This window comes from Anastrepha obliqua, chromosome 1 (genome assembly GCF_027943255.1).
Source record: "Anastrepha obliqua isolate idAnaObli1 chromosome 1, idAnaObli1_1.0, whole genome shotgun sequence".
Lineage (NCBI taxonomy): Eukaryota > Metazoa > Arthropoda > Insecta > Diptera > Tephritidae > Anastrepha > Anastrepha obliqua.
The window spans coordinates 121,183,014-121,207,569 of NC_072892.1; the positions used below are offsets into that span (position 1 = coordinate 121,183,014).

A 24,556-nucleotide genomic window follows, 5' to 3' on the forward strand; every position below is an offset into this window, starting at 1 on the left:
AAAAAGCAATGAAACGCTTAAGGTAAAAAAAGGCTTCCAGCACTCAATTTTTGTTTATTTAGTACAAAAGTTATACAAAAACTAATTTTGATGATTAGTTTTGAGACACTTTGTATAATTGCGGTAATGCTTATGATGAGGTTTTTATTTATTTATTTTTTTTTTTAATTTCTTTATATCTGGTTTGGGGTTTTACGCGAAATATAATTAATTTGCATATCTACTCTCTCCATTCGAAGATCTTAACTTAAACTTTACTGTTTGACTGTATATTTTAATTCAATTCATTATTTTTAATTTACTTTTTTATTCTTTGAGCGTCAAAGTGTACTATATAGAAAAACTGACTGCATATTTGAACTTATAAATTGACTTGCACATATTTTTCATAACTTTCATTTTGCTTTTCTACTTTCCACTTGTCTTCCACTACCGCCATTTCTACGCCGCAGACTCAATGTACGCTAACGCTCTTCAACATGACCGATGAGAATATCATAATTGCCGCTCGTCTGCCACACGATGCTAAACTCAAAGCCATTGAACTGCTTGGTAAAGAGAAGGTAATTATAGCACAAACGAAGCAATGAGTAAATACAAGATTTATTGATTTTCATTCGCCCTTGCCGGCGCTCTTGACGTGTTTGCATTGAACTCTTATCGACTTGCCTTCAATGCTAACCAAACGCTTATTTGCTCACTTATCATTTCCGCTTTCAGGATGAATGCACTTCTATACTGAAAACCATCAGCCATCATATCAACACCGAGCATCACGAATTGCAATCCCACCGACTATTGAGCATTTTCAAAATGTCCGAAGTCGAAGTAGTTTGGCCGGAAAGTAGTCAAGCAGCCGCACAGCTGCACAATGGACCCACAACGTTCCTCATGCCACTGGCACTATTGGTGTCCATCATTACAACGGCGCTGCTAAGTGATGGACCCGACTCGCTGTTAAGAGGTGTGTGGCGCAGCGAAGGATTCACGCCAACAACATGACCCACAGCACAAACGTAATCGCAAGTAAGAAATATGATAAATACTCGTATAAACCTACAAAATTATGATATATAAATATATATGACTAATATTTGTACATGCATAAATCGGATATAAGGAAAGAAAGTAATACTCAAAGCAAAAACAAAAAACAAAAAAATTAAAGAAAATAGAAAAAACAAAAAGTGTACCAAAGCAAAGCTACAACTGGTTAGTAAATTAGTTAATATATATTCGTGAAATACAAAAATGTTAAACAAACTTAATTATAATTAACAATAAAACGGCGCATAGACATAGAAGAATGCATGCACACTCATACATGCAAGCATAAACTACCATGCGCAAATATGAGAATATGAAAAGAAAATATGCTTGCAAACACATTAAATGAAGATTTGCACGTGGCTTTAGGTTAATCGGTGTGTAAGTAAACAAATGTTGCGCGGTTGAGCATGTGTATATAAACACATATATGTATAGTAAGACATAAAACAAGAATAATATAATACAAAAACGTTGTTTAGAGTGGTGTACCTACATAAGAATATACGAGGCCATATGAATAATGTTCGTATAAGGGCGTGGGCTAAATGAATGGCTATTGGTGGTTGATTCACATTACTTAGTTAAGATTGATAGTCTAAGGCAGTTGAAAACTGAAACACAACAGCACACATACACAAATACATATCTACATTAAAATATATATCATCAATTATAATATTTTTATCGAATTCGGTATAATTTTTTTTTGTTAAAATACAATTTTTATCATTTCCACACTTTCTTATTTTCCTAGCAGAATATTTATCCAATCCATTCTCGCTAGGCTAGCAATCGAATTTTTATTTAACAATGCTGACAGCGTCGATTTATAGTCCCTTTCTTCTAGCGGCAGTTTATTTATTTTTTAGTAAATCTATAAATGCAATACAAAATTCATTGAGTGATAATTTGAACTTATATTTAGAGAGAGATAAATCAGAAGCCAAATAACTTGAAATATGCATAAACTAATTCAATGTTCTAATCAAAGGTGCATTCGAGGCATAAACAGTTCTAACCCGCTCAATACTCAATATTCTGAAGATTTTTTCGAATATGAAAATGATTGCGCTCCAAGAGGCATGGCGAGTCAAGTGTCCCATTTACAATAGCAAAACAAAACCAAGTGAAGGTGTACTTCTTCTATTTTGTAACGATTTTAAATTTAGTAATGTACACCTTGCATGATATGAAGGAATCGAATCAATGAAGTTCAAAGATCTGAGTGCAAAATGAGGAGATTTCTATTGATTTCGTTCAGGTCTATTGATGTGGCACTGATGATATGGCCTCCAAATAAAGACGGCATGCTTCAGCTTGGATCGTACAAGTGAAGCAAATAGTGACTTCAAAGTGTAAGGATCCATAAAATCAACCGCGAAATGCCGAACGAAGGCAAGTGTAGAATGCGATTTGGCAATTACAAAATTTAAATCACTAAAAAATTCAAAAACAGAATCAAATATTACTCCCAAATCAGATATTTAGTCGCGATTTTTTTATAACATTTGAGGTAGAAATTAAATACTTTGACTTAGAAAATGACACATGAGAACATTTCCTAATATATATTTAGTTTAAGTAGATTCATATCACACCATGACACAACGTTGCTGAGGTCTAATTGAAGATTGTATGAATCAGACAGGCTTAGTACAGTTTTAAAATTTTTAAGTCCTCTGCATACGAGTATAAAATAAACTCAGAGAAATGGAAACTTTCAGATATGTCATTAATAAAAATTACAAAGAACAAAGGGTCCAAAATACTGCCCTGCGGGGCCCCACAAGAGGCAATAAAGGGAGAAGAGGATACGTTTATGACAACAATTACACACTCACGATTGAAAAGTTGCGACTTTATACATTTAAAGAAAATAAAGTAATACCCAAAACTTATTAGTTTTGAGATTCATGTTGAGTGGCAACCCTTATTGAAAGCCTTGCAAAAATCCGTATAAAAAGCGTGAACTTGAAGGCTAATATTGAAAACCTTAATGCTCCCACTCGAGTATAAAAGCACTCAAAGCCTCTTTTTTTAAACAATGTAAAACAAATTACGGACTTAATGAACTTACAAAATCTTATAGAGCCTTTGATATAACGGGCTCACTTTTCTTCTTCTACTTCTTCTTTTTCTTCTTCTTGATTCGCGCGATAACTACTTAAGCGAATTTAGCCAAATTTAACAAAGCGCGCCAGTCTTTTCTTTCTCGTGCTAACCGACGCCAGTTGGGCACGCCAAGTAATGCCAAGTTTTTCTCAACCTGATCTTTCCAATGTAGAATAGGCCTTCCTCTTCCTCTGCTACTACCAGCTGATAACGCATTGAATGCTTTCAGAGCCGGAGCTTTGTATCCATTCGGATGACATGACCCAGTCATCATTATTCGATGCACTATGTATATGAGCTCATACAGTTCATTCTTCCGTAACCTGCGCTACTCGCCGTTGCCAACGTGCAAAGGTCGAAACATCTTGCGCATAATCTTTCACTCAAGCACTCTATGAGATTCCTCATCGGATGTTGTCATCGATAGAACGGGCATGATGAGAGCCTTATAGAGTGTAAGTTTGGTTCGTCGAGAGAGGACTTTACTATTCAGTTACTTACTTAGCACTCGGTGGCAAAAGAGATTCTCCGTTTCCGACTCTCGGTTTGCACTGCCAAAGAAGTCGCTGCCATCCTTTCTCAATAAAATATTACTAATGGTATGCCACCGTGCTTTTATTGAGCTGTGAACGTTTTTGGAGACTAAATAGCTTTAGTTGCTGACTCTTAGCAAACTCCCGCGTTTCTTGGTTCAGCGCCAAAAAAGACATGTCCCGTGAACTAAGCCGCTCATGTCCTGTTGGTGCTAACACAATACCAGCTTTAGAGTGTCGTACGGCAAGGCGACTAAAAATTATATTCAAGTTTGAGTTTGATTCTTCGAAATTTACTGAAATTCGAGTAGCGGTGCCCGTGACGTGCACGACCCTGTGTAGTCTCTAACCCGCGAACATAACCTACTTAACCAACTTGGAGCTTGAGCTTGCAGCTTCAATGGAAAATGAGATCTTGGAGGAGAAATTGTTACTCATTTGTTTATTTATTTTTTTCATAAGTATAAATATAACTATAAATAATTAAATTACAATTCACAGGCACTACAGAGCTCTCAGCCTCGATGAATTATTAATATTTATATTCTGCTTAGCTCCCTTCAATTTAAAGCAAAAATATAATACATACATAATGGAATGGCCCCGCATTTATTAGAAAGGCATCACATATTGTCAAATTTTGACTACTTACATATTTCATTATATAAGAAATACCATATTGATCGAAGTTTTACAGATTGTACAAGATTTATAAAAACTCGAAAAATGTTCATCCAAATTTCAAAATTTTTTAACGGAAAAAGTAAAATTAAAAACAATTAAAAAAAACGCTTACACAGTTTGATAGCCCAATAAATTTTAGAAGAACAAAGTGCAAGTTTGAGATCATTCAAAATTTTCTTTGATTTTTCCTAATTTTTTTCCTTTATGATGTTTCACATTTTATCCATATAAAAAATGTGTTCACTCATAAGGAATGCATCGTGCTTTAGTTATATTGAGAAAATTCGTAACACCTTCAGAGAAAAAAATATCAAAAATCAACGGGAATTTTGAGATTGTTCAGACTTTCATTTTTTTATGTATTTTGATTAAATTTTGTTGTAAATTTTTCGATTTCTTATAAAACTTGTACAGAACTTAAAACACGGACTATTACAGTCTTTCTTATAGTTGTATAAATCAAATAATTGCAATTAATAACTAAATAAGCAAGTAGTCAAAACTTGTCAATATACAGGGTTGGCCATATTAAACTGACCCATTGAGTAACCCTATAACTTTTTACTGTAATTTGAAATCTAAGGTTTACGTCAAGAAGCCAAAGACACTAGGCGCACTTAAAGCCAATATCCGACGGGAAATAGCCGCCATATCGGCCGAGACGCTGGCCAAAACTATGGGAAACGCCGAAAAACGGGCACATTACGCTATACGAGCTAAGGGCGACCACTTGCGCGATATCATATTCAAAAAGTGATGTGAACGAATCTCCTTGAACTAAATTAAATGTTTTTCACAATGAAATACAAAAAAATCTTTCTTTTTCCATATTTTTTTAATAATCACATGGGTCAGTTTAATATGGCCAACCCTGTATAGTGATTGGAGAAAAATGTAATTTGGGGAGCGGTGTATTTATTTGATGCTTAGCAGGTTCACTTTTGAGCGCAAGAAGTATTTCAAGTTTCCTTCTCATTGAAGTTCATACATTTTTTTAAAAGTGACTCCGAATATTAACATTTATACATTCACCGATGTGTATATTCGAGTTTATACAGATTTATAACTTTGTAAAATATATTTGAAAACTAAATTTAGGTGTATCTCGCATATCTTGTACAGTTTTAATCATTGAATAAATGTTTGGAGCACTGAAACTACAACTAATAATTTTTTAACTGCGTAAAAATTCATAATATGACTTGCGCAGTACCTAGAGAACCCCCTGAATTTATTTTTAGCCGTTTGATGTTTGCGACATTCAACATTCGACACATTTGTGAACACCTTAATTGAGCATTTGCTAAGCATATGAAATCAATTAAGTTAGCTCACTAATGGGGAGTAGTCCAGAACTTAAATTATTCGAAAGTGAGTTTGGATAGCCCTTTCCAATTTTTTTTTAATTTTGTTAATTTAGAAAAAAAGTTTTTTTATTAAAAAATTTAAATTAAAAACGCTAATTTCTGATTTTATTATACTTTTCATTTTATTATTATATTTATAAAAAGAAATTAAATAAAAAAAACTTTAAATTTTGATTTATTTTAAAGTTATTTTTGTAATATTTTTATATAATATATTATTAAATTTTTAAAATATTAAATTAAATTATAATGTGATTATTTTTTTGACTTGCATTTTTATTTTTAATTTTTTTAATTCAATTCAAAAGTTCATTTTTTTTAATTAATTTTACTCATTTTTTTAATAAAAAAATTACCAAATTAAAAGAACAATCATATTATAATTTAGTTAAAATTTTAGAAAATTAAAAATATATCACTTAAAAATATTAAAGTAATTAAATTAAAAAACTTAATATTATTTTATTTTCTATTTTTTTTGCGATATTCTATGCGATAAGTTTTTTGAATATTTAATTAAAGTATAATGTGAGAATATTTTAATTTAATTTTTTTTTAATTTTGTTTGCACATTTTATATTTGAACAATTTTATATTCAATTTTTATATGAGAAAATTTTTATTTTATAATTTTCATATGAAAAATTCTAATTTTATAATTTTCATATCAAAAAAGTTGTATATAAGAATATTTTTTTATGTACAATTTTTTTTTTCATTTAAAACTTTTTTATTTAAAAATTTGCTTTTTTATTAAACTATTTTTTTTTTTAATTTGTTTTTATTTAAAACTAGCGGACGCGACAGACTGCGTTCTGTCAAAAAGATTTTGAATGTGGCAGTGTATATTTCGACCTTGAGATCGTGGTCATGGTTCTGTTCAGGAGAATTAAAGAAAAGTAAGGTGAATTTGGTTGTAAAATGAAAAATCTATTTATTCTCGTAAATCAATTTCATCCCCTTTAAAATAATCCCCTCTCGATGAAATACACTTATTCCAATCCCCGAAACATGCCAAATAGTCCATTTCCGGTATGGCCATCAGCACTTTCTTCGATTCAGCTTTTATCTCCTCAATCGACTCGAAACGCGTTCCCCGGAGTGGTCTCTTGAGTTTTGGGAATAGCCAGAAGTCACACGGAGCCAAATCAGGCGAATACGGTGGTATGCGTGGAATTTTTGGCGAAATGGTCACGAAGAACGAGTGCAGTGTGAGACGGTGCATTATCGTGATGCAAAAACCAAGAGTTGTTGGCCCATAATTCTGGTCTTTTTAGACGAATTGCTTCACGTAAACGAAACATAACGCTCAAATAATATTCCTTATTAACAGTTTGGCCAGGTGGAAAGAACTGCAACACTGCAACTGCACCACACCACGAAAATCGAAAAAAACTGTCATCATGACGCGACGACTTTTTTTCAAGAAATTGAGAGTTTTCGGTATCAAACGAGATTTGACTTTTCGTAGGCCCAAATGGTCTTTCAAAATGGTTTTCACAGACCCTTATGATATTCCGAGCGAAATAGAGCGAAATTTTAATCCCGCGAAGTTTGACAAATAAATTCACCTTACTTTTTCCCACAGTAGTATCTTCCCTTCCACGAACTTTGATGACAAAACATGGCAACATATAATTGACCATGTAAGAAACATGGCTTTTCTAGATAAATTAATAATGTTCATCTTCTGTTCTTCTTAAAATTTCTTTTTCTTTTGGTATTCTTAAAATTTGTTTGGATTTGTTCAGCCCTGCATGATTATTCTTAGAATTTACTTACCTATTTTGATTTATTATTTGGGAATGAAATCATTCTGAAACTAAAACAAAAGAAAGAATCTTGTGAAGCCAATCAAATCTATAGCACTAACATTTTTTGACTTTTGAATTTGGTCGGGTTCATGATAATGTCACTGTTGTGTGAACGCATTAGATCCTCCAACGCGAACACGCTCACACACGAACGTCAATATTTGTATGGGAAAAAGAAAAGGGCTGCTTTAGGGGTTTCCCGGAAATTATACGAATTTTTCTCGCCGTACAAACCATCCTTGGACTTCAAGGAACATATTAAACAAATAATTGTTAAGAGTGGTCCATGTGTTGTTGAGTCGTGCGCTTACCAACACATTTTGCGATTCATTTTTATATTATAGATGTTTAAAAATAAATTTTGTTTTCACAAAAGCCTTTTGAGTTAAATCACATTAAATCAATATTAATATAGCATGTTGCTTACACGATACACAGCTTTCAACACATCTCTCAACATCTCATCTACACAAAAAATATATACATACACACATACATGTTATATACATACACGATATACTAGAATATTAAACAAATATCAATGCGTACAAATATTTCGTTTAATTTTGAAATACTTTACGATATGTATGGCAATTCTTACAAATATTTTGCACATACATACATATGAAAAAAATTAATAAATTTTTATACGAACTGCTGTCTATATAATAAACAATTGAAAACTGATAATAATACAATTATAGGTTAAATTAATGTTGGAAAAAATTTTGACAGAAAAACCCAAGCACTTGCACATAACAAGGCACCCGCAAAAAATGATTATATATTAAAAATATGAAATGATATGTAAATATTTGAGAGTACTAATGTAGGTGTAGGAGCGCAATGTGACGGTTACAACATTAATTTTGAATGTAAATAATTCAGTAAAAGGGATGTTGTATAAAATTGACTGCGTTAAAAAAAGTATTTTCTGTAAAGCTAAAACACTACACTGTAAAAACTGTAAGCAAAACAACAATTACACTAAAAATTTACATTTGTTTCTATTTTAATACATTAGCGCGAAAAGTATATTTTACTAATACCTTTACAAATTACGAAATTCCAAATAGTTTTTCACTTTATTATCTTCATTTTTTACAGATTTATATTTTACATTTTCATTCTCGCGCAAGTCTGCATCCCAGTTTAAATTTATAGTATTTAGTAATATGGAATTTTCAATACATTTTATCATAAATTACAATAAACCGCTGATGAAATTAAGCTTAGGCTTGTAGAGCACTCAATATGGCAAAAATGGCGGAAATATAGGGTTATTCAATAGGTGCGCTTCAACTTTTTCCGATAGGGAGGCCGAACGACGCAATATTTTTTATTTTTCGCTTGTCTTTGTAAACTTCATTAGTATACATTTCATCATGGAACGCTACGCACTTGAGCAACGATTGCAAATCGTGCAAATTTTTTATGAAAATAATCGTTCTGTTGCTGCTACTTTAAGAGCAGTACGGCCATTTTACGGTCCATTTAACAAGCCGTCCCGTTTTACGGTTATGTGAAGTCATTGGTCTACAGTAACAAGCCGGCGACGATTTGTGAGCTCAGAGCCAATATTGAACGCGAAATTGCTGGAATTTCGGCCGATTTATGCAAAAGAGTGGTCGAAAATTGGGTTCAACGATTGGACTTCGTAAAACGTGCACGCGGTGGTCATGCAAAAGAAATCGAATTTCATACTTAAATGTATATGTTCAAACTCGATATAAAAAAAAAATTAGTTAAAAAAGTCAAACCGTTTGTGTTTTATTCAAAAAAGTTCAAAAGTTGAAGCGCTCTTACTGAAAAATCCATTAGATCCCTTTTTCTAGACACAAACTGCTACAAGTACTGGTAAATGCATCAATACGAAGTAAATCCAGTTTTTACTAGGCAGGACTAACTAAGTAGAAATTAATTTTCCAACATTTAATACTTCTTCGGCATTAACTGCAAATATTTCACACAAATTCAAATTATTTTTTACGCAAAACCCTAGAAATCATCATCATCATTTGTTGCTACAGCTCTGTATGAGCCTGCTGCACAAAACGTCTCCTTTTAATCCGATCCTTGGTTGTTACGCACCAAGTGGTGAGCTTGTTTTCCTCCAATTGGTTTCCCTATATCGTCTTCTAGTTCGTCAATCCATCTTGATCTTGGCCAGCCTCTTGCTCTCGTTGCGATTGTTTTAGCGTCAATTACTTTTCGTTGAGCTCTTGTGGGGTCCATTCTCATGGTATGGCCTTGCCATCTTAGTCTTTGAGCTTTGATGCACCACACAACATTTTCCTCTCTTATAAGTTGGTCCCGTTCCCACGTTCCATATTATAAGCCACTCGCCGTCTATGACTGCACCGAAGATTTGCCTAAATATTTTTCTCTCGAATACTTGGAGCTTGGTTTTGTCTTTTTCACTTATTGTCCTCTAAAACTCCGATCCGTAGCAAAGAACTGGTCGGACTATAGATTTATACTACATCGAAATCTTCCTAGATCTCTTCAGCAGCTTCGACTTAAAGATTTAAATAAGTGAGTATAATGCTATATTTTCTGCTTGTATTCTCTCGTCGATTGTAATGCTCAGTGCGTTGTCGTGTCTTAGTTTAAGCCCCAGATACGTGAAAGTTTTCACCGCTTCCAACTCATATGCTCCGATTTTGATTGTACCAGGTACCAGATCGTTTTTTCTGGAGATCAACATATATTTTGTGTTTTCCTCGTTAATTTTGACTCCAAATTTACCGGTTGCCTTTTCAATGTCACAGAAAGTATTTGCTAATGCATTAAGGTTTTTGCTGGCTATCGCAATATCATCTGCGTACGCGTATATTTGTGTAGTTCTGTTAAGTATTTATATGCCCAGTTCTTTTTGCATCAGTTACTTAGTCTATTGTGAAGCACAGTAGAAGATTAAAAACGATTGAGGAAAGCTTATCGCCTTGCCTAACTCCAGTTTGTATTTTAAAGGCCTCACGCCAAGGTCATCATTTGCATATGCGTCAATTTTTTGGGGATTCCACATTGCCCAAATATTACAGGTATATTCATTCTGTTAATGCTGTCAAATGCTTACTTAAAATCAATAAACAGCATGTGTAAGTCGATGTTGTGCTCATAGCACTTTTCCATAGACTATTTTAGGCAGAATATTTGATCCATCGTCGCTCAACCACATTGGTATTCTGGTGAAGCTTAAGCCTTTTGTTGACGATTTTTGCTAATAATTTATATGTTGTATTGAGAAGCGATAGTCCGCGGAATTTTTCCTCCTTTTTTGTCGCCTTTTTTTAAGGATTGCTATTATTAGTGTAGTGTTACATTCACTAGGCATCATTTCATCTTTCCAAATCAGCGTCTTCAGATCACGTAATTTTTCCATAAATACCACGCTTCCATTTTTCAAGAGCTCGCACGTAATCTCGTCTTCTCCAGGAGATTTAAAGTTTTTCATTTGGTTTACCGCTTCTACTATCTCAGTTCATGTCGAGGGGTCCTGATTTTCTTCTGTCATGCAAAGACAGGGACTGCCTACATGTGAAACGACTCCATTTGCAAGTGTAACTGCCCGGCATTGAGCAGCATTAGAAATACTCTGTTGAAAAACATTATAAGTTGAATTAACTGTTGATAAAGTGAATTAATTCGGATTGAAAAATATATAATATTAAGCTAAAAGTTTACTCTTCTTATTAATGAAAATATTTTCTATAACAGTTTCTAGCTTAATCAAAATTTTTGATCACCTGCCTTCCAAATTGAGGGGACTATTCCGATTGTATTAAAATTGACAGCTAAACTCAGCTTTTCAAAATACATATATACATATAATATTTTTATTAATATTTTTGCGTTATTCCAAATAATTTTTATTTTTATTTTTACTTTCATTAAACGTGTGATATATTTTTAATATGCAATTTTTCAGTACCTTATAATCATTTCTTCCCAAAGCGATTCACAGTTGAAATTTTTTTAGTTTTTTTTTTTACTTTTATTGGATTTTCTTTTATGAATTCAAAAGACACAAAATTTTATTGTCGTTTACCGTCAGTAAGCGCTTAATGCGACACCCACTGTGCACATAAAATGTCTAACATTTTTTTTAAGGCGATCAGTCCTTTGCTGTCACTCAGAAACCTTCATTTGCGCATCCTATTAAATCACTTTTAGAAAACATTTTAGCATAAACTGCGCTCAATTTCAGGAAAACGCGACGTATGGAGGCCTGCAAGACGACAATGGTTTGCAGTTTATAAGCATAGACTAGAGATTTTACAGCAGAAAATAGTCAACTTTTACAGTGTGTTTCTCATGAATTATGGCAAGTGGCATAATGCACATATTTGTGAGATCCTTACAATACCTTTCAGGCCACGAAAAGTTAGTTATATTCGGTCACCTTTGAAGTGAAGCTAATAGCGCCACATTGGCCATACTGCTGGCCAGAAATCTACTCTAGCTATTATATATAGAGGTGCCTGATAATTCTCTTGCCGATTTTCGTTTCATAAATTTCAATTCCAGAAATTTTGATTGTTTTGAAAGTGGTTTGACCGGAAGAGAATCTCATCACTAACGGTGACTTTTTTTCATTTTTGAACAGAACACTGATTTTGGTAATAAAGTGCGACCATCTCAAACCGTTTCTGACGCAGTGTTCTATGAATAAATTTCAAGAGGAAAAAAGTATTTCTGCCACGTTTGATTGCCGAAAACTCACAATATTAACGTTAGAACGCAGAATCCTTAAATCTTGGTCGAAAGTGATATTAAACTGAAGGTGTCTGTATTTGTTGAGCAAAAAACCAAGATGCTCGACCAAATGACCTTGCAAAGGCGGTGTGAACCAATTGCATTGGTGAGCATAAGTGGATGAATGATGATTTTTACAAAGTGGCGTATTGGGGAAATTTACTATTGAGGCACAAACTAAGCAGCTGCAGTAAACAAAGTAATAAAAATTTCCATCATTAATAATAATTTGTCATCACATCACAAAATTATTTTTTTATTTAATAAAAAAATTATTCAAAAGCAAAGTGGACGATTAATTTTTCGCTACCTTGCATTTACAATATTTTTCGAATACATGGTTTTAGTTTCGTAATTCCTTAACCAAAACCAAGTAAATCAAAATGTAGAAAAATTTAGAAAAATTCATGCATTCATTCCAAAAAAAGGCATATAAAATTAATACAAAATTTAGAAATTTTCGGATAAAATGTATGATTTAACGAAAAACGAAAATTAGATAAATTTAATAAAAAATTTACGAACATTCAAAAAAATTCACGATTTACCAAAAAAGGCATATAACTTAATAAAAAAAAATATAAAAAATATCAACAGGTTTTCATCTAAATTTTTAGTTTTTTAATCAGAGTTCAGAATTCATGCAATTTTATAAAATAAATTCCTTAAAGCGGTGAGGGGGAGTTACTTTGATATTCCATTACATACAAAAAAATATTGGTGTAAGAAGGTCTGGTGACCGTTTTGCAAAAGGCAAATTTAAAACAAAAACCAACGCCAATTTTTATAAATTTTAATTTTTATAAAGAAAAACAAAATTTCTTCGTCCAAGTGTGCCCACTGGAGAACCACTTTTGTCAACTTACCTACTGGGGAAAAACCTTCAGCGCCGTTAGCAAAAAATTCATTAAAAATTAACGCGATTCTGTAGCCGCTTAAATGTCACAAATATCATAAGCCATGTTCTTGCACGCTCAAAAATGTTCCATTAACTCAGATTAAAAAGTACAAAAGTTAAACGAAAATTTGTAGAATTTTTCTAAATTTTTTATTTAATGTAAACGTTTTTTTTGCTAAAGCGTGATTTTTGTTAAATTTTTGTAAACAAATTTTGAAATTTTTATTTACATGTATTTCGTTAAATTTTTCTAAATTTCGTATACAGTCAGAAAGTTTAATTGAGTTGTTTTTGTTGAAAACAATTAGAATATATAAAAATATTTTATATATTAAAAAAAATCACCATGCAACTATGAGCGCCAGTGTATATATAAAAAATAATAAATATGAACATAGTTCGCCGCGGATTAATGGTCGGTGGCAAAATAATACCAAAAAGTGCTACCGAATTGCGCATGCTGCATACGCTGCATACAAAAATACAAAAACAAAAACATACATTTTTAAAAGCATATTTAGTCTCAGCGGCGGACCAATATTGACAGATATATATTTGCTCTAGCGTGTTAAAGTTATTTTTTCCACATTTATTTTCAAATCGCGTAAGTTAAAAATCAATTTTTTTCCACACAAACTGCAATCAATTGCCCTTATACAACATTTTCTCACCAGGTGAACTATTATTGTGAATTAAAGCTGCCTGGATGACTTTTTTTCTCTTTCATTGCTTTTAAATGAAAACACCAACGAAATCACATAAATAAATACTTACAGACCTACCATACATTCGAGCAATTCGTGTGATGGATAATTTATTGCACAATATTAAGAATTACTTTCGCTTTTTACACTTTCAACACTCACTCAGCGCAATTTAAATTAATCAAAAATCCTCTGTAATTGCTTTAGTATTTCGTATCATTTCGTCGCAACAATTATTTTCTTACTTTTATTTTTATTGAAATGCTACATAAGTAAGTGTTAATAATTTTGCAATTTTTTCTTTTTCTTTTTGTTTTTGAACTTAAAGTCATAAAGCCAACATTAATTATTTCAATGTGATGGCACGTAGCATTAATGGGCAACGGCTGTAACCGACGAGTTGTGGCTGCAATTTGCAATATGCCTTTGGTGGTCAATTTAAAATGCGTCAATAATTTTCAATAATAATTCATTCACAATGCATGGTAGCTTGAGCCGATTGTTAAAGAGTGCAAATGGGAATATGAATTTTGCAGGAAAAAAAGTTATTTTAAATTATTTCTAGCATAGCGGTATGTGACCGGAATTATACTCGGAAGACATACACACAAACAATACTAGCGTGGACCACGTAGGCAAGGCATCGATATGGTGAAAATTGGACGAAATTAATGGCATCTACATAGCAGAGTTACCGCTTAATCCAGCAGTAAGGTGCTTCTTAAAACTGAAAATAAATTTGTTTTGAAATTGTTATAGGCAATCATGCTGGGAGTTCATACTGTCCGACAGATGAACCACTCTTTACATGCATTTCTGCAGCTTCGTAAGCATTCTACAGAGAAAGTAACTCATCTTTACAATGTAAATAAAAGCTCATTAGGAATTTGGGTTCCAGCCATCACACAGCTGTATATCCATCACACAGCTGTACCACTATGTACAATATTTTATACTGAAAGTTAATATACGAGTATTACATTAAAGACATAAGAGATATAAAGTTTCTCATATGTTTTGCATCAAAACCTTTTATAATTATAATATTACTTTTCTGTTATTATAAAAGTGAAAAATTTAAACAGCACACAACAAAAGTGTGAAAAATAGAAGTCTGTTTTTTTTGTTATATTCACTCCTCTCGGGAGCATAGGGCCTCGACAAGACTCAGTCTTGCATTGGTTTTCGTTAATTTACTTTGCTTTCTGGTAGAGTAGGTGATTAGCCTGCCGCTACCAGTCCTAAATAGTGGGAATGTCCACCTGTCGTTACTTAGGATCAACGCCTTCTAACTGTTTAGAGCGCTGTCTGTGTTTAACATTTTTCTGCCAGAAGCATCATACAGATGGTTGAGGACTTCGCTAAATTTGGTGTGTCTGCGCTATTACCGCGTTTGCCCTTTTCTTCTTGCTGGCGCCACTAATGCAATGTGTAACTTTTTTTTTTTTTTTTGGTTTGTTTTAGCAGCCACAATGCAGGTGTGCTGACTTTCGTGCGGGATTGGAAGGATAAGGTTTTTGAGATTGAGAAATGAAGATTTTTTTTTGTTTTTTAGTTTAGAGGTTGGACCTGATGACGACGATGTTGAGGCAGCAGTTGTTTTGTTTGTTGACTATGTGACCGGAATTGAGCCACAATATTTATCTAACTATTATTATATATTTCTAATTCTTTTTGCACGAGCTTCTTGGAAAGCAAATGTAAGCTTTCACACCGTGCCTAAAATTTATTAGATGGATGAAAATTCGGATAGCTTTCTATGCCTAAAATTATAAAGAAGAAATTGTACGGCCAGCGTTGAGTTCTGCGCTTGTGTGTGAGGTTTCATTTCATTCATGTTTCTGGAAACCTTTTCACCTTTTCTAATATATTTGTCTGTGTGACAATGATCTCTACTATTTCTTGAGTAGTTATTGAAGGTTTAGTAGTTTGAAGATTTCTATCCAAGAAGCGTATTCTATCTGTTTCGATGGGCCTCCTTGCTGACGAACGATGTTATGTGTCCGTCTTTTGATTGATGCTAGACGCTTTTTGCACCACTTCGAGTCATCTTCAGGTTGTATAATTTTAAATTCAATGTCTTTCTCTTCATCTTATAACACGTCTGCGACTGCGTCATACTCATTACGAATCTCCGCTTACCTTGAAGTTTCTTCCTCATCAGAATCTGTCTGAAGTGGTTCCATGAAATGACTTGATGCTCTCACCATCGTCATGTACCACATATAGGGCTCACCAACCATCCTTGCTGTTCTCGTACATTCATTCGCCAAAACCTTCGCGAAGTTATCATGCCTCTACTGGCAATTAATTTTGTTATAAGTGAAATACGAAAATCTTCAATAAAATACAAAAAATGTAATGAAAAACAAGGAAGAAAGATGACGCAAAATAACTATTCATACATTTTTCATGCAAATATGATTATGTTAGAATTGTACCAAGGAAGGCTATGAAGGGCATGGCAAACGTACATGCCACGTACACCGTTGTTCGACACATGTACGAGTATGCATAAAACAAATTCTACCATTTCATTATTAAATACATCTATGAAATATCTTAAAGTTTTTGCTCTTTTCAAAATCCGAATTGATATACCTGTACTGAGGATGTCATAACCCCTCCAAATAGTTCATTAAGGGGTCAGATACCTGTAAACGGCCATATTTTCCCTGATTTTCATTAAAATTATTTCATATGAAGAAGTCAATATATTTTTTTCAAAATTGGCATACAGGTTATTTACACATTAAAACATTATAATTTTTTTTTTTTTATTTAATCGTTTAAAATGGCGGATGTAACTCAATTCTTCCAGGAAGGCCGCAGCGGGGCCTCTCAATCGGCGGGCATTGTGGCATCGGCGTCACTGACCTGAATGCAAAAATGTTTATTAATGTGATAATTTCTATATGAATTAAAAAAAATGGAAACAAATTCGCGGAATAAAATGCTTCAAAAAAAAAAAAAATATATGAATTCGCCCCAAATTTTCCTACTAATACTTTTGCCTCGAAAAAACTTCGAAAACTTGTAAATTCACATAGATAGTAATATCATTAGAAAAATGTGTTCAAAATTTCAGGGCGATCTGTCAATAACTTTTCGAGTTATCGTGTACGCCAATTCGAAAAATTGAGTTTTGAGAAAAACGCGTCTAAAGTCGGCAACGTAACTATACCTCTCCCAGCGCTCGAACGCAAAGAATAGAGTAGTCGCGGTAAACGATCTATAATAAAGGGTGGTTAAGTTTCAAGGGCCGGTGTTGATTTTGAATAAAATACAATTTTTTTAGGAAATTATTGTCATTTCTCTTTATTGTGATAATATTGGTATGGCTTAATTACGAGTAGAACAAAATATTGGCCAAATGGCCGCCGTGGCCTCGGTGGCACACCTCCATCCGATGGTCCAAGTTTTCGATGACGCTGAGGCATAATTGAGGTTCTATGCCGTTAATGTGCCGAATTATCTCACCCTTCAGCTCTTGAATTGTTGCTGGCTTATCGGCGTACACCTTTTCTTTCAAATAATTCCAAAGAAAGAAGTCCAACGGTGTCAAATCACATGGTCTTGGTGGCCAATTGACATCGCCGCGACGTGAGATTATTCGGCCATCAAATTTTTCGCGCAAAAGAGCCATTGTTTCGTTAGCTGTGTGACAAGTGTCACCGTCCTGTTGAATCCGCTGAGGTGATAATGTGCCTCATCAGATGATTTTCTTCGAAAATTATATTAATAAACCTGAATAACTTTAACGCATTGCTCGATTATATACCTTTTCATGGTTCAAATTGAGTTAGTCTAGAATTGAAAAATGCTAAATGAAATGCAGAAAAGAGTTCGACGGTTAGGTGTGGTTTATATCCAACATCGGCCCTTGAAATTTGACCACCCTTTACAACAAACACACAATTTTCTGAGCTTTATTTTTATTTTTTATATTTTTTAAAACTTTTTTTGTTTCTTTTTTTCTATGAAATGGCTTGCTCAATTTATTTAACACCATTTGGCCCTATATTAACGGAAAATAGAAAGTTATGAAATTCATATCTCCTGCTACCTATTTTTTCATCAGAATTCGAAACAGATTTGCCCTTATTTGTGCTTTTTTTGGTTACTGCATATCAAATGGTTTCAACAATTCCCAGCCAGCCTCGTTCACAAAAAGAAAAAAAACCGTTCCTGTTCTTTGTTTTTCTTTAATAATTTTGAAACCTCTGCATTTACTACTTATGTATATATGATATAAATTTGTATTGCTTTTTTAATATATCTTTTTTTAAGTTGGTAATTTTTTATACCAACACAACCAAGGTTTTTAATACATACAAATATGTGAAAAAATTAAACGTATATGCGCAAAAATATGAAAAAAATCATAATAAAATGTAATTAACAAAACATATCAAATTGTACACCTAAATATTTACATGTTTACACAACAAAAACATATGACTTATATAACTATACATATAAATGTTTGAATATGAAAAACAAAACCGGAAACAAAACAGAAACCAGTGTTGCTATGCGTTTATTGTACATAACAGTTGAAACAAAAACAATAACAAATAATTAATATGAAAATATTTAAAATAAGAAAAATGCAGAGAAATTCTTTTTTCTATAATATATATATTATTTATTTCCATTATTTGTTAATACGAAAATATGAAACTCAACATAAACAAGAAAATTTAGGTAAAATAAAGCTAAATGGAAGCGATTAATGGATTCGATACAAAATTGTTTTTTGTTAGTCATACATTTACAAATAACTCTTCATAAAATTTGACTAGAATCAATAAAGGTCTTGCAAAGGCAAAGTAATAATAAAAAGGAGGCAAAAGGTGCATTTTTAGATATCCCAATAATATATAAAATCATAGTGAGGGACACAGTTTGCACGGACTTACTTTCCGTTACATAACTTGAAAGAAGAAAGTTGCAACCACTACTCACCACCGCGACCACCTTCAGATATTTTCTGCAAAATTTATTCCGGTAAAGGTATTTATCATACTAGTATTAGAAACCGTATGAATTGAAGACCCTTTCGTGGCACTTTTATTTAGAACCTTTTACAATGAGTGTGTACATTTACTAGAACTATTTTAACCCTTTGCACTCCGTTGTCGCCGTATTTGCGACATTAAAAATATGGAAGAAGATGTTCTTTTGGGGAATGGATATGTCTGCAATAAATGCATACATATTATACAAGTGTGTAAAAAAGCAGGAACGAAAAACCACTGTCCCATTTGAAGTTCGTCAAGAGATTAGTCGATCAACTTGTAGGTGAATTCCGCGAAGATCGATCAAGACCTTCCACTTCAGCAACTGAAATAAGACTGGACAAAAAACTGCACATATTGCGAAAAGGCAAGAAAAGAGATTGCATTGTTTGTTCTAATAGACAGGAAAAGGGACAAATACGCGAAACTTCGAAATACTGTAATACTTCCCGGTAAACTGCGAATGCATATGGGCAATTGTTTCGAAAGATATCAGACTTTAAGAAATTTTAAGCCCCAAAATTTATGTTTTTTTTTTAGTGTGGGGAAAAAGAAATCCATTATTTTCTCGGTAGTTGGCTGTAGTGACTGATTTCTCGTAAAGTACCGGTCCAACAATTTAAAGTTTATGGCCTCTGGTGACGTTACGGTGACATTTTACACTAAAAAGATACTTTTGCCATTTTTTGTTTGCTCCATTGAGTTGTGAGTTACAGGGTGTTAACAATGGAAGGCAATAAACAGAAAATTTGGTCCATTTCAGAGTTGTAAGTGTTTGATAAAGGCGAAATGCAAGCCAGACCGCTGAAACTGTGAATGGTGTTTATGGTGTCGATAATGTAAAAGCTAATTATGTGTAATTTTGGTTTCGCCGAATCTGTCAGGTATTTTTGATGTTAAAGAAAATGGCAATGATGTCGAAAATGTCGACAAAGTCACAGAAATAATCGAAGTTGGCCGGCATGTTAGTAGTCGTAGCATCGGCCAGGTGCTAACGATGGATCATAAAACAGTTTAAAAAGATTTGCACAAAATGAAAGATAAAAATTATGGATTTCTTTTCTCTCAAACTTCAAGGGGAAGTCCAAAAAAACAAGAGTGAGCTAAAATAGAAACGACAGGAGCTTTTTTCTGATAACATCAAGTTTATTTATTCAAAATAGTCCCCCCTGCCCTCGATGCCCTATTTTTCGCGATCTAAAAGCTTTTCGAAAGAGTGTTTCAGGTCATTAACCGGAATCTGGAATGTCCTTCGGGATGTCGGTACAAGTCTTTTGGATGGCCTCTACGGACGCAAAACGTTTTCCTTTCATGGCCAAAAGCAATTTTCCGAATAGGTAGAAGTCGCAGGGACCTATATTAGGCGAACACTGTGAATGGTTGCTGGTTAAAATGCGATTTCTACTTAAAAAAACAGTAACATGAGTGGATCGATGAGATGGTGCATTATCATGCAATAATCGCCATCTTCCTCCTTCGCGGTGATCAGGGTGAATTCGCCGAGTGCGATGCAACAAACGCTTCAAAATGCCAAGATGGAAAATTGCATTGACGGTTTGTTCCATTGACATGAACTCCTTGTGGACAATTCCTTGGGATCGTACAAACAAATGAGCATGGACTTGATTTTTGACTTTTCAAAACGAATTTTGTGCAAAGGAAGTTTTAAAAGAAGTTCTCGTCTTTTCTCGCCGCTTTAATGAGATCTTTCGAATATTGAATTCTGAGCAATTTTTGGTCTTCAGTTAACTTGTGCGGAATGAGACGTGCACAGATCTTTCGTAAGCCCAAATGATCACTTAGAATGCGATAAATCGATGTTTTGGAGCTATTTAACTCCGATTCCATGAACTTCATCGATAATTTCGGTTCATTTTTGATAAATTTACATACAATTTTGATGGAGCTTTCGGTGATTAGTGGTTTTGGGGGGCCCGTATGTTCATTGTCATTTAGGTCCTCACAAGCATCTCTGAAACGTGTAAACCACTCAAGAACTCTGGCGCGAGCTAGATAATCATCGCCATAAACTTTTTTCACAAATTCAAATGTTTCGGTAAACATTTTACAGATTTTAAAACAAAATTTGATATTAGCTGTTTTTTCGAAACTCATTTTTGTACTGATGACACCATCATACTAACACTTTAGACGCAATAATTTCGTTTCCACTAAACCAAATGTCACCAAGCTTTCACTGGAAATCAGCTAGGGATGTAACTGGCAACATTATTTTAATACTCTATCTGATACTCTGCGGTGGCGTGATTTTTACTAAATATTCACGTTTTAAGCCGCCTCCGATAGGCAGATCGGCAGAAATATGTTCGGAAGTTTGTCATTGTTGGCGACCACTATTAGAAAGAACTTTTTCTGTCATTTCATGCACTACCGAATGACAGTCACGTACCAACTCATTCGGTTACGGTAGTCGCCTATAGAAGCTATACTATTCAATTACTTCAGCATGCACTCCAGAACAGAAATCTACTCCTCTTTGCCCTGCCGATATAGGCAATTGTATTTGACGATGCACAGCCTAATAAGAATCAAAAATTGTTCAGGGGACTCATATTTCATATCTTGGTTCAATAATAAAAGGTTTGCTCAGTAAGCAGCTTTCTTGCTCCCACTTCACAAAACGGCTCCATTAGCAATACATCGGATTGCCTACTCTAGAGAATTTGAGTAAAAGTGGAGCAAAAGTAAAATTTGTAGCAAAGACATTTCTTTCTTTCGAGCAAGATCTTGCTTGGTATGTCCAGGACCAAAACGATATGGAATAGATCCTTACATACCGATTGAATCAGGATGTCATAGAGCATCTCTTTGGCGCAATGCTCGTAAAGATGGGCATTTTGACAGTCTGAGTCAGATGCCTTTCAAATATAGCTTGCGGAAGTACTTACCAGGTTGCTTTAGAAATACATTAGTTACCAATAAGAGTTCATTTAGCAATATATATTTAATCACAGCCTCCGAACGACAACTGGCTTTTAATGAAGACCTTTTCCATACTTAAAATTGACCCGGAAGTCTGTCATTGCCTGTCGAGGGGCGGCCGCTATTATAAGCAACATTTTCTATCATTTGGTGTTCGGTGCATGCGATTTCGGGCACCCGTGCTCGGGTTTTCCACCATGGGAGGTTAGATTTAGACCTGCAAGGCTGAGATGATCATGGATAGAATCGAATCAGCCTAAATATCAGGAGTTTCGTTGCCTACTCGTCATTCTCGCTACAAGCGATTTGAGTATTGCGACCTAAAAATTTAAGAGCTTTTTATAAATATCACATTTCCTTGATCTTGAATTCCTTTAGAATAGTATTTTTTATCTCAGTAAAAACTCTTTTTTTTGACTTTAAATACGTATTTTCTTTAAATTGTACGGAAAAATTTTAATGATCACAAATTGATAAAAAGACTTATCTAAAGGAATTCAAGTGCAAGAAAAGTGTTGCGTTAATGAAAAACTCATAAACACTTTTTGTGATAGCTGACGATTCTTTTTTCACATTATACAAATTTTAAATTAAATTGTGTGTCTAAATGCAAAGCTAACAAATTCTGAAATTGGAAACGCAGTGTAAAAAAGTTTGCAAACAAAAATAAAAATGAAGTTTGATAACATACGTTGGTTTTATTTTTGGGAATTCCATTTAGTTTTCTTTTTCCAAAACACATAAAACTGTACATTTAGAAAACTATTATAAAGATTATTACATAAATTAGAGCAGCTCCAGCTTTAGAGGCTTTTGTCTAAAAAAAAAATTCCTGTTAATTCAGTTTCATCCTGAGGCGTAAAAGTAATTTGTAAATAAATAATTAAGTAAATCACTAACTGCATTAGAGAGTAGTGACTAAGGAAGTAGTCATAAAATAATGTACTGTACATAGTGGAAAAGATTAAGTATCTATTTACGTAGTTATTTAGCGTTGAAAAGTGATTAGCTGCAGCTGAAATGAAAATTTCATAGCCTATCTACAAAAGCAACTATAATACACAATGCCTGCATAACCCCTTAAACGTATATGAAGCTCTCTCACAAATTATTGTATATACACATAGGTAGGTAGCAACATGAATTCACATACACACACACACACATACGATGTTAGTGATTAACTAGCCCATAAATTTGTATACATTCATACAAATGGAGACCACACTAAACATACACATACACACATACTCACACATATATACACATACTTGCATATATACATACATTTAAAATGTACAGTTAGTTAATAGATCGCATAGCAAATGCGAATAAATCTATTTGCTGCATGACCATTTATCCTAGAACGTCAATAAATATACACACACACACACCCACATAAGCCGCACATACATACTCGCATATCTTGCAATTGTGTGGACATGCAAACACGCTATTATCGCATTGGCGGAAATGTAACCAGAAACGGAAAAGGAAACGGAAACGATTGTGGCGTCACTGGCGCATTGTGCTGCGAACATCAATAGCGGATGTATTGAACACAAAAGCGCTTGCGTATGTGTATGTATATGCGCGGGTGAGAATGTGTGCGTGTGTGTGTATGATTGAGATTAATATGCAGCTAAGTTGCAGCATACTAATGAATACCGAACTGGAATTGTGTAATGAATTGAAATTGGAATGAAAGGTATTTGGTGAAAATAGTGAGAAAAGCAAATATAAAAAAAAGGAAATAGAAAAGAAAAAACGAATAATGGTCACAATCATGAAATTAAGTCTTCCTCAGCGCATAACCGTATTCATTGGCGATATGTGTTGCGTTTGTCATTAACTATGTAACTAGTAGAAATTGCTTAACTATACATAAATGTACATAAATTTACATATCTAGCTAAAATTTAAACACAAAGTAAAAAAATGCAAAAATGCTGATATAAAAATTCGTTGAAGCAAAACTATGAACAAAATACTCTTCTACATACATAAATATGTATACACATTAACGCATAAGCAAGAGATGCTTACAAATATATTAGAACAACAAAAAAGAATGAAAATAGTAAAATTAATAAGTATTTTTAAAGTCAAACTGAAGAGCAAAAACTACGCAAAGCAAAATTGTTTCAACTTGAGCGAATGCAAAGAAACAATGCTTTTGTTCATGCCACATACACATACATATATATACATGCATATAAAAATATATTCTAATAAAAAAGTAAAAGTAAAGCTTAAAACATTTACTGTTATACACTATATAATGCATAGGAGCGAACGAAAAAAAAGAGAGACAAAAGCAACCCTATGCGCTTTTAGGAAAAATTACTGTTAATACTCTACTCTGTAGGCTCAATAGAGAGGAATTTGGAGAGTTTGCTTAGCAACAAATAAATGCAAGGCAGCAAAAAACACAGAAAATTCACAAAGTCGACATGAACCTTAGTCAACAACAAAGCCACGCTTTAACACAACCTATGTAAATAGCGACATATAGCAAAACTGCTTAGTGAAATGTTAGAAAAAGCAAATTAATGAAACACTAAAAACAAAAACAAGAAGAAAAGACAACAAGCACGTTGTAGTAGAATTATTAGACGAATTTAATGAACGATGTGGTAAATGAATTGAATTTCGTTAGCGAAGTTGGAAGC

At 33.5% G+C, this 24,556-nt stretch overlaps 1 protein-coding gene across 1 annotated transcript in view; it reads left to right on the plus strand.

Annotated features, from left to right (window-relative positions):
- The window catches only part of LOC129237016 (uncharacterized), a 189,443-nt gene extending 188,401 nt beyond the window's left edge, over positions 1-1,042 (plus strand). Inside the window, exons 18-19 of the mRNA XM_054871379.1 lie at positions 453-563; positions 721-1,042. Of these exons, the coding sequence (XP_054727354.1) occupies positions 453-563; positions 721-1,002 (393 nt within the window). The 3' untranslated portion in view covers positions 1,003-1,042. The remainder of the gene's footprint in view (positions 1-452; positions 564-720) is intronic.
- Positions 1,043-24,556: the final 23,514 nt, after the last annotated feature.